The sequence below is a fragment of the Balaenoptera ricei genome, chromosome 20, assembly GCF_028023285.1.
Source record: "Balaenoptera ricei isolate mBalRic1 chromosome 20, mBalRic1.hap2, whole genome shotgun sequence".
NCBI classification, from domain to species: domain Eukaryota; kingdom Metazoa; phylum Chordata; class Mammalia; order Artiodactyla; family Balaenopteridae; genus Balaenoptera; species Balaenoptera ricei.
The window spans coordinates 11,832,340-11,843,381 of NC_082658.1; the positions used below are offsets into that span (position 1 = coordinate 11,832,340).

Below are 11,042 nucleotides of genomic sequence, written 5' to 3' on the forward strand. Positions count from 1 at the left end.
CTCGGGCTGGGGTGCTGCCGGCCTTGAGACTGCTCTGGACGCTGCGTCTCGGTTGGAGCCCCTTCCCTGAGAGCCGTGGGGCTCCTGCAATCATGGGTCTGAGTGCAGACGAGTGTCTGCCACTCAGGGCCTGAGACGTGGCCAGAACCTTCTAGTTAGCGTGTTTCTGGGGCCCTCAGGAGGCAGGGCCGGGCACGCGTGGTCAGGCCACCTGGTACCAGGCGACCAGAGGCAGAAGACTGAGGCTCGGGTCCCCGGTGGATCCCCTGATGGATCCCCCAGTGTGCCTGGTGGTCTTGAGGTCAAGGCGGGGCTGGGGTGTGAGTGTGGACGGTGCTGCACAGCTCTGCCGGGGAAGCTCGTGGGGTGGCGGGGGCCCAGGCCTCCAGGACGTTCATCTGCTGTGGCTGCGTGGTAGGCAGGGGCCAGCAGCTCTGTTCCGGCGCCGCTCTCTAGGGCAGGGCCTCCCTCGGTTTGGGGGTTGGGGGGCCCAGGCAGAGGGGAGAGGAAGAGAAGAGAACTCAGATTTCTCTAGGGTTTGGGCAGCCAGAGAGTTGTCCCAGCAGCTGGGGCTCCTGTATTGACAGTGTGATGTCAGAAGTGGGTGAGGCAGGGAAGGGCTCTGGGTACGTGGTGGCCGACTCTCCCTGTCCAGCTGTCCCTGTCCGGCATCTGTCCTGTCCTCACCCACCCCTCCTTCCTGTGAGGAGGGCTCAGCTGGCACATGCTGTGTGAGGTGTCGAGGGTGGAGGGAGCTGTCTTCAGGGAATTGACGGTTTAGGCAGAGTGAACACGTGATTCGAGACAATTTAAGTGGTGAGAGGGGCAAGGCCGAGGTGGTGTGGCCAGACCCTTGGATGGAGCCTTTCGGAGAAGATGAGGTTGGGACCAATGGCCAGGGCAAGCAGCAGGGAGGGAGAGGCTGATCCCGCCTTGGGAGAGGCGTGGCGCCTCGTGGCGGGGGCGGGTCACAGGGCCAGGCTGCTGAGCAGTGAGACGCTTCAGTCCCTCTCCAGCCTTACCCAGGCCTCAGCTGGCCTGGCCTGGAGGGGTCTGACCACTGCTTGCTCCTCTTGCTTCCTGGTTGCTGGTTTTGGTTTTGATGCTTAGAGGGCTGAGGAGGGTGTCCCCAATAGCCCTCAGTGGCTTTGGGGCGGCAGCTGCTTCAGGGCCAGGAAGCTGCGACTGGGTGTGGGGCGCTCAGGGGCCGGCACAGGCGTGCATGAGGCAGGCGTGCGGGTGACCTTCGGTGCAGCCGCCCTCCCCACACCAGCCTCCGCCAGCCTGGCTTCCCCGACCCGGCTCCCCAACGCCCCACAGTCAGTGGTTTCAGCCTCTGAGTTCCCCAGGAAGCCCTCACCTGCCAGGTGTTCCTACCATATGACCTGCAGGGCCTAAGAGCCATAGGGAACATGGGTGGAAGGGCGTCATCAGGTGATCTGTCTTGTGTGTGCCCGGGAGCGTGAGCTCACTGTCGGCCGCTGGCCAGATAAGGAGGCATCCCTGTGAATTTGGGAGGTCACTGCTGAGGGGGGGAGGCGCCCTTCATGTCCTCAGCTGCAGGCAGCACCGCACACCCTGGGGTTAGGAGGGGACCCTGCCCTGCAGATCTGGCCTCACCCCCTGAACCCCAGCCTGACCTGTTTCTTTCTTTCCTCCCCAGGGTTTGGATGATTACGGGGCACGGGCCGTGAGCAGGTAAGGGGTTTTGAGACTCGTCTTGGGGAGGTGTGGGTTTTGGGGAGCTGTCCCACTGGAGGCTGGAGTTGGGTGGCTCCCCTCCCAGGCCTGCTCTGTTGGGGCCTGGCTGGAGACCATGGTGTCTCCACTCTGAGTCAGTGAGCGGGGCCCAGGGTGCCTGTTCTCCGTCCCTCACCGCGCTGTGCCTTCCCCCAGTCCGCTCTGTAGGGCAGGGCCCTCAGTGCAGGATGCCCTGTCCCCTGGCAGCAGCCCAGGGTCCCCAGATAACGCCGAGTGGGGGAAGCAGCCCCTCCTGGAGCTGCCTTCGTGCTCCCCTTGCGGGCGGGTGGGTGGGTGGGTGGGAGCAAGCCGGGCCTGGCCCTGTGCCCAGGCCGGAGTCAGGGACCCACTGCAGCCACTACTGGGGCTCCCATTCTTTCCTGGTGGGGCCCTCGGGCTGCCCACAGCCGCAGCATGGTCCCCTCGCCTGGTGGTTTTGTGGCCCTGCTCTTTCCTGGCGTCCAGACCTGCTTGTCCAGACCTTGGCCAGGAGGGGGGCCCACCCCTTGGCTCGTCTCTCCAGAACCAGCCCAGGCTGGTGCAGATGGCTCAGGGCTGCAGCCTCCTGAACCCCTGACCTGGGCTCAGCCCTTGTCGGGCTCTGGGGGTCTCCTGTCACCACTCCCCCAGGGCCGGGTGACCAGCCGCGTGGCTGGGAGGGCAGCTGCGGGGGAGGTGTGCGGCCCGGCAGCTGTCCTGTGCTTTGTTTCACAGTGGCAGTGGCACGCTGGTGTCCACAGTGTGAGGACGCTGACCCCGGGCAGCTGCTGCTCAGAAGAGCTCCCGCCGTCCCCTGCCCCCGCCGTCTGTCTGGTCTCCATCGGTTTCCTCCTCGGCTCTCGTTGGTTTCTTCTTGGGTTGTTTCTCTTTCCCATTTGCCCCCTCACCCCCGCCTTTTGGTTGGTGACCCCAGACTCTGTGATCCCCCAGGGTCCATGGTGCTGCCCCATCTCCGCTCCCTATGTTTACACGCCCCCACCCGTGTGTCGGGACCTGCCGCCGGGCAGCGCGGGCGGGGTGTCCTCGCCGCTGCTCGCCATCCGCCGTATTCATGACACGCTGTCCCTCTTTGAAGGCTCACCGTGAGCCAGGTCTAAAAAGTTTGAAGAAAAAGAAAAATCTTAAAAAAACAAAAAAACAAAAAGATGAAAAACAGGAAAAGGACTTTTTTTTCCTGAAAAACAAAAACAGATATGCATGGACTCCGGTGTACGTACTGTTATCTCTGCATCTGACCCCCCAGCACACGCTGGCACCTGTGTCGGGAGAGGGAGGGTGCTGGGGGCTCCACGAGGCTTGTGGCCCCGGGGGCATCCTTCCAGGCCGCACCCAGAGAAGGGCTCGGGCCGAGCCGGGGGGCCTCCTGAGGAAGCTGGCCGCTCCTGTGAGGGAGGCCACAGCCCCCAGCCCTGCCTGCCCGCCAGGCCGGGCTCCTGACCGCTTCCTTGTCCCGGACGCCGTTGGACGATGTACAGACCAGAGCACGGCGCCAGCCTCGGGGCGCCGTGACCGTGACTGCACAGTGCACTGGCGGGGAGGGGGACCGGCCGCACTCGGACATTCCAAAGACCTCCAGAGACCACCCCCAACCCCACGTGTTCTGGAAATCATTTCTCTAACCAGCCTGTGAAGGAGTGAGGGCGGCTCTGGGCGCTACACCCCCGCACCTGCCATCGGGGAGCAGGCAGTCCCTGCCCAGTCCTCCCTAAACGCTCTCGTCTCTTTGTATGTCTTGGTGACTTCAGAAACAGACATGCTGGACTTAGTGGCTGCTGGTATGGCCTCTTCACGCCTTGAATCTGGGAAGTGAGCGAGGGCGCAGCCGCTCCGCCCTTCCCGCCACGGGAGCCCCCGTGAAGCTGTGGACGCTCCTTTTTCTGATGTGATTTAGCAAAACCCTCCCGCCCCCTCCCGTGGACTAGGACATGGCTGGTAGCATTTGTGAGAGAAGCAGCTCAAGACGCAGACAGACCCTGTTTTATAATTAAGGAAAAAACAAAGCCAGAACATGGACCTTTGTAAAAAGAGCCTTCTATGTTGGTGTTCTAATTTTGCTAAAAGATCTCAAATCCAGGGGATTCCATGCTCAATGGATGAATGTAGACACAAAACCGCAAAACTTGTATGAAGATGTAAAGTGCTGAAAATATTTTTCCTGTTTCCTTTCGTCTTTTTTTTTTTTTTAATCTGAAATTGTGCCCTGTACTGCAGTTGTTTGAATAAAAGTTTTATTTATTGCATCGAGTTGGGTGTGGCGCCTCCTTCCAGCCCCTCTGCGTGTGTCCGGGCCACACGTGTGTGTGTGCAAAGCCTGCGTGTGTGCAAGGCCTGGCCTCCTCACTGGCAGAATAACCAAGGTGCAGAGAGTGCCAGGCCACAGTGCTCTCCCTGGGGGCACCTGGGGAGGCCTGCACCCTGGGTGAGAGCCACGTGGGCCTGATCCAGGGACGCCCTGCTTGAGCCGATGTGCTCCCTGGAGCTTCCTCCCTGCAGACCCCTCCCGGGGGCTGGAGAGCCAGCTCTGCCCTGTGGCTGGTGGCACATGCTCCTGGCAGCATACGCCAGCTGCCAGGCGTCCCCCCATCCTCCATCCGGCTTATGTCCCCTCGGAGTCCTCAGACCTCACTCCCACCCACTCCACCTGCACCAACCGAGCCCTGTGTTTCCTTGCAGTGCCGATGTGGAAGTGGCCAGATTTTGAGCGGCCCCTGACTAGAGTTAGTAAGTTGCCCTGGTTTTCTTATGCTGGGGTCCGAGGGTCTGCTGAACCTGCGTCTGCTCTCGGCTCCGGGTCTTTGCTTCCCTGGACCTCTCCTTGGGCTCTCGGATTTCCTCCCTCTGGAAGCTTGCGGGTCTGGCCTGGCCCTCTGTCTGGGTTCCCTGTTGCTTCTGCTGGGTGCTTTGGCCATAATCGGGGTGAAGCCTGGTGATCAGCTGCGAGGCTGGCTTTGGGCTCCTTTGGCTGAGTGCCCCTCAGACCGGTCCCTGGGCGTGGGTCTGAGCCCGTCCTGGCTGGCTCCTGGGTTGGTGAGTATCGCAGCCCCTCGAGGGCTGGGGAGACCAGGATGGGTCTGGGGGTAGCACCATGGCCTGTGCCCAGGTGAGAGCCACAGGCACACGGGAGCAGGAGCATGCGTCTGCCCCGCAGGGGATGAGCAGATGCAGCGGCTCCGTTCGGCCCAGGCTCACCTGCTGTCTGCCCCGACATGGCTCCAAGGGGCTACTCCAGGCTTTCCGGAGCAGGCCCCGGTGGCCTCCTCCAACTCCCAACTGGTCATGGTCCCTTCCCCTGTGCCCTTGGAAAGCAAGCGCCAACAGCTGGGGTGGGGTGGGGGGTGCAGGGGGAGCCCACTGCCCTGGGCTCCTGTGCCTGGGTCTGGGCAGCACTGCTGCCCCTCTGCCCCACCCCAGCCCTGTCACTGAGAAGTCTGCTGCGTGAGGCTGGCACATGGGCCCTTTACAAAGATGGTCATCCCTTCACCTCCTTGGGTGTCACGGCGATGCCATCCTCCCTGTGGGCAGCCGGACCACTCCAGCAGGTCCTGGACTCTCCCTCTCCCTCCTTCGCTGCCTTTCTTGTTTTTGTGTATTTGTTTGTTTGTTTTGGCCGCACTGCGCGGCTTGTGGGATCTTAGTTCCCTGACCAGGGATCAAACCCGGGCCCCCAGCAGTGGAAGCACAGAGCCCTAACCACTGGACTGCCAGGGTTTTTTATCTATATATATGTTTGGGGTTTTTTTCCTGCCTTTCTCTTGAAGAGCTGCAGTGTGAGTTCTGGAAAACTCTAGAGACAAGTGCTCCTGAAACTGGGGGATGGGAGAAATGATTTTGACCCTGGCTTAGCAGTGGGTGACCTGGGCTACTCTCCTCCCCTGCATCTGTCCCTCTTCTTCCGAGATGCTTTCTGAGCTGGTGGAGCCCAGCTGATCTCACCCACTGGAGGTACTGGAAGGGGGTGAAGGCTCAGGGAGGCTCGTATGGCCTCTGCCTAGAACCCCACCCCTGGATGTGGGGCAGAGCCCCAGGGGCACGGCGGGCAGGCGTGCACTCATCCCTGGGAGCACACAGCACGGCGGCCGCAAGGTCTGCCTGTCCTGATGGTTCTACCAGGGGCGGGGGTGTCACAAGCCACCTCTGGTTGGTTGAGGGACATTGCTCAGCTTTGCCAGAGCTCACAGCCCTGGGAGGAGGGCCGGGGAGGAGAACGACTCAAGTCCAGAAGGGCCGATGTTCTGAAGTTGTGGCACGTTTTAAGAGGAAAACATGGAGAAAGTTGAAATCTATGCTGTGACTGCTCTTCGCTCCTCCTCTGCTCCGGAGTCACTACAGGACACAAGCCACGCTTCGTGCTGACCGGGCTGTTCTCAGAACCACCCCCTTTCTTACTCAAGAAGTGGATTCAGAAGATAACCGAAGGCGATTCCACCAAATCCGCAGGGACGAATGTTTCGTGAGCCTGGACCCGAACGCTGCTCGGCTGCAGGGGTCCCACCTCGTCGGGCTGTGGGGGTCTGCAGAGGACTGGGTGGTGGGCACAGCCATTCCTGGCGGGGGGCCTGGCTCGTGCCTGCCTTCACCATGCCCGGGACGTCAGGCCTGCCCCCTGGAGGGTGCAAATCCATTCCGTATAAAAGCTACCGGCTGTCCGTGTGTCCCTGCTCAGGAGGGGGACAGAGCCCAGCCCCCAGTCCTCCGCCTGAGTGCCTGGTGGCCCTGCCTGGGGAGGGGCCCTGGCGTCCTGACAGCACTGACCCTCGCATACTCCAGCGTCTCCCATTTGGGTCAAGAAGAGCTTGTTCTGTGTCTGGGTGGTCCGCTGTCGATTGGCCCCGGCGTCCACCCCTGGGCAGTGACAGACGTCTGCAGGACAGCAGGATCGGCAGTGCCTCAGGTCCAAATCTTGTCATGTTTTGTCATCCCACTGTTGACCCCCAGTCCCTCACCTGGGGTCACTCAGGTGCCCTCCCCGGGGGTAGCTCTTAAGCCTATTCTTTCACAGAACATTCCAGAAAGTGGTGGGCACCCAAGGGGGCCTCATGCTTCCTCTGATGCTGAAGGGTGGGAGTATCCCACCCAGGGGTCTCTGGCCGGGGCTGCAGGAGGGAGTCGCTCCAGAGGTCTGGAGTGATTACAGCTGCCACCTGCTTCCTCAGAACCTGCAGTGTGGACAGCACATGCTTCTTCCATGGTCACACTGCTTTGGGGGAGGAGAAGAGGACAGTGTGGGTCAGAGGCCAGACACCCTCTTCAGGGAGGTCTTCCTGGTTCAGGTGGCAGTGTGGGTTTGCCACTGACCCTTTCTTTTTTTTTTTTAATTGAAGTATAGTTGATTTATAATGTGTTAATTTCTGCCATATAGCAAAGTGATTCAGTTATACCCATATATACATTCTTTTTTATATTCTTTTCCGTTACGGTTTATCACAGGATACTGAATATAATTCCCTGTGCTATACGGTAGGACCTTGTTGTTTATCCATCCTATATATAATAGTTTTCATCTGCGAATCCCAAACTCCCAATCCACCCCTCCCCCACCCCTCTTCCTCCTTGGCAACCACAAGTCTGTTCTCTATGTCTGTGAGTCTGTTTTGTAGATAAGTTCATTTGTATAATTTTTTTAGATTTTACATATAAGTGATATCATATGCTATTTGTCGTTCTTCACTTAGTATGAGAATCTCTAGGTCTATTCATGTTGCTGCAAATGGCATTATTTCATTCTTTCTTATGGCTGAGTAATATTCCATTGTGTATATACCACATCTTCTTTATTCATTTACCTGTCGATGGACATTTAGGCTGTTTCCATGTCTTGGCTATTGTGAATAGGGCTGTTGTGAACATAGGGGTGCATGTATCTTTTTGAATTATAGTTTCATCTGGATCATATGGCAACTCTAGTTTTGGGGGGAACCTCCATACTGTTTTCCATAGTGCCTGCACCAATCTCCCACCAACAGTGTAGGGAGGTTCCCTTTTCTCCACACCCTCTCCAGCATTTGTAATTTGTAGACTTCTTAATGATGGCCATTCTGACCAGTGTGAGGTGGTACCTCATTGTAGTTTTGATTTGCATTTCTCTAATAAGTAGCAATGTTGGAACATCTTTTCATGTGCCTGTTGGCCATCTGTATGTCTTCTTTGGACAAATGTCTAGTTAGGTCTTCTGCCCATTTTTCGATTGGGTTGTTTGGTTTTTTGCTGTTGAGATGTATGAGCTGTTTGTATATTTTGGAAATTAAGCTCTTGTCAGTCGCATCATTTGCAAATATTTTCTCCCAATCTGTAGGTTGTCTTTGTTTGTTTACGGTTTCCTTTGCTGTGCAAAAGCTTGTAAGTTTGATTAGGTCCCATTTGTTTATTTTTGCTTTTGTTTTTATTGCCTTGGGAGACTGACCTAAGAAAACATTGGTACGATTTATGTCAGAGAATGTTTTGCCTATGTTTTCTTCTAGGAGTTTTATGGTGTCATGTCTTATATTTAAGTCTATAAGCCATTTTGAGTTTATTTTTGTATATGGTTTGAGGGTGTGTTGTAACTTCGTTGATTTACACGTGGCTGGTCACTGACCCTTTCTGATGAGAATGTAGGTGCGTCGGGACACACCCGGCTGGAACTCCCTTTCGCCCCTGGCTCTGGTCAGCACAGGCGCCATCCTCCCTTCTCTGGGTCCCTTCCCCTGCTGGGTCCCCGACTCTGGATGGACAAACCTGCCCCGTTTCTAGCCCCACAAGACCCCCCGCCATGACCCTGGCTGCGGACCGCCAAGGGCGTGGAGCCCTCCTCTAGGACCGGAGTCCAGTCAAGGCGGCCGCCCCCGTGGCTGCCCTGCATCCTCCGTCCCGGGGCAGGTGACGCTGGTCACAGCAGAACCTCGGTCTCAGAACCTCCAGGCCGCCCCTGCCCGGGGCCAGTGGGGCTGAAGCACATCTGCTCAGACCCAAGCCTGGGAGGCCAGAGAGGACCTGAATGAGAGAGACTGAGGCCCCGCCGGCTGGAAGGGCCTTTCATCAGGTGCAGATGTTCCGAGGCAGGGGTGGAACGGCTGCGGGTGCTGCCAACTGTCAGGCAGCATCTTGGAGACGCAGAAGCCACACGTTGCTCCATCATCAGTCTCCTCTCACTAGTTCATCCTTTGAACAACTGAGCCCAAAGTGCCTCAGTGTTTTAGAAAATGCCAGGTCCTCAGGCCAACACAGGGTTGCCCACCCCACGTTCTATCTTCCTGGGCACCTGGACAGAGCGCCCAGCCAGCTCCTGTGGACGCCCAGCCACGTCAGAGGCCGCTCCCGCCCCAGGTAACAGCTCCTGTTCATGCCGAGCCCTCCGTGTCCCACGTGCCATCCGTGCTGTCACCCTTGGGACTGCCTGATGTCCCCCGGCCTGCTCTCCTGTGCCGTCCCCGCCTGGGCAGGTCCTCGGAGCCCACCGAACCCGAGGAGGAGAGGCCTCCGTGAGCACGAGGCCAGGTGCCGGCCCCACCCTGCGCTCATCTCGTTCCATCTCAGCCCCTTGTCTGGTGCGTCCGTCTGTCCATCAGTCGCGGCCCCGGCACGCAGGGGCGGGCACGGCTCCTCTCTGAGGAGGCAGTCAGCCCCTCCGCAGGGGCTACGGGCGTCCACCCCTGCCAGCCCCGTTGCCACTGGGGTGCCTGCGCCTCGTGTCTGTCGTGTCGGCATGGGGCGGGCCACTCTCTGGGCCCCCAGGATGCATGGGCTGGGCTTGTGTGCTCTGCTGAGCTGTGGCTCTGTGTGTCAACAGCTGTGTCCTTGCAGACGGGCTCAGCTGCTGCTCTCGGGCAGGTGGCAGAGGGGTGCTTGGCCTTGGGGGGCGGCACAGCGAGCTCGGGTGCGGCTCATGTGGGGCTGCCTCAGGTTGCGGAGAAAGGACCGGGGCTGATGTGGAGGGCCCCCCCCCCATGCCCACCCACCCTGCCTTTGGGAGGGTTGACAGTTCGAGGTGGGGCACCTGGGGGGGTGAGCAGAGGGAGGCGCGTTGGGGCTCAGCTGGCCTTGCGGACAGCGCCCCTTCCTGGCTCTCCCCAGCGGCCTCTGCCACCCACCAGCCCTGAGCTCAGAGGCTGCGCCGTCGGGGTGCAGGTGGGTGCCGTCCGTAGCCGCAGGGCAGCACTCAGCACCCCTCCCGAAAACCACTAAAACCACTCTTCTCTTCTCAGGAATCCCTTCGCCAGCGTCCAGCTGAAGCCGACGGTGACCAATGACAGGTCTGCCCCGCTCCTCAGCTGACGGCCACGTCTGCACCCACTGCCCGTGGGGCCCCTCCTCCCACACCCTGACCTGTAACCTGTTTTGTTACAATCTGCTTGCTCCCCGTTTAGAGAATTCTCTCCTTCCAAGCCCTTCTGCCCCCACCTCAATCTGGCCTGGGCTGGACCCCGGCTGTTCCTACAGGGTCAGGAGGTGGCATGGCCGTGGTCAAGGAGAGTGAGGGGGGCTGGCCCCTGGAGCCAGGGACCTGCTGCCTGGGCTGTGCGGCCAACCTTTTGGATCAGGCCCGTCTGTTGTGTGGGCCGGGGAGCCCCCAGGGTGCAGGGAGGACCATCGCATCAGCTTGTAGCTGTAAGGGGAGCCCCCGTCTGGTCAGTAATGAGGCCGCCCACCTGTACGTGCCTGCGGCAGCATGCAAGAGCAAGGGGGGGGGGGGGGGGAGAGGGGAGGGGAAGGGGTGAGGGGAGCGGGAGGGCGAGGGCCTGCCCCCCTTCCTTGGATTTATTATGAGCACTTAACTTCCTGGCAGACCCTTGATTGGGGCTTTGCTGGGTCTCCCCCCTCCCACTGGCAGTTTTGTGGGCCTCTCTGTCCCAGTTTCTCGCTGCCCACACCCTAACTAACTCCTATCCAGAACTGGCTGCAGGGCCCCCAGCTCTCCTCCCTGTCCCCAGGGTGGTCGGTGCTGTGGCCTGGCTCCCCAAGCTGTGTGCCACTGAGGGGGTCCTGCCCCAGGATTCCTGGGTGGGCCCCCTCAGTGCTCTGGCTGTTTCCATATTTCAGCTGAAATATAAGATTTTAGAAACTTTATCGGATCCATGCTGTTTGACATTTGAGGCTGAAATACAGCCGTGCTAACTAACCACGTTGGTGACAGCAGTCCTTACCTCAGGAGACATTCCGGGCAGCGTTCGCTTGCTCCTCCCAGACCCTCCCAGGAGGGGCTCTGCGCACAGCCCAGAACACGAAGCACGGGGGGGCGGGACCCCAGAGGCTCTCACCTTGCAGAAGCTGGAGGCAGGCCGGGTGGGGCGAGGCAGGGTCACAGGGCAGATGTTTGCGGTGGAGGG

The 11,042-nt window shown here is 59.5% G+C and overlaps 1 protein-coding gene across 6 annotated transcripts in view; it reads left to right on the top strand.

Annotated features, from left to right (window-relative positions):
* Positions 1-10,400, top strand: part of BAIAP2 (BAR/IMD domain containing adaptor protein 2) — a 71,028-nt gene extending 60,628 nt beyond the window's left edge. For 2 of the 6 annotated variants that reach the window (XM_059908331.1, XM_059908335.1), the window contains exons 13-14: positions 1,664-1,698; positions 9,921-10,400. In XM_059908331.1, coding sequence (XP_059764314.1) covers positions 1,664-1,698; positions 9,921-9,990 — 105 coding nt within the window. In that variant the 3' untranslated portion in view covers positions 9,991-10,400. Of the gene's footprint in view, positions 1-1,663; positions 1,699-2,454; positions 3,953-4,413; positions 4,462-9,920 lie in introns of those variants that run through there. The other 4 variants (XM_059908332.1, XM_059908336.1, XM_059908333.1 and 1 more) reach the window with 3 other exon arrangements.
* Positions 10,401-11,042: the final 642 nt, after the last annotated feature.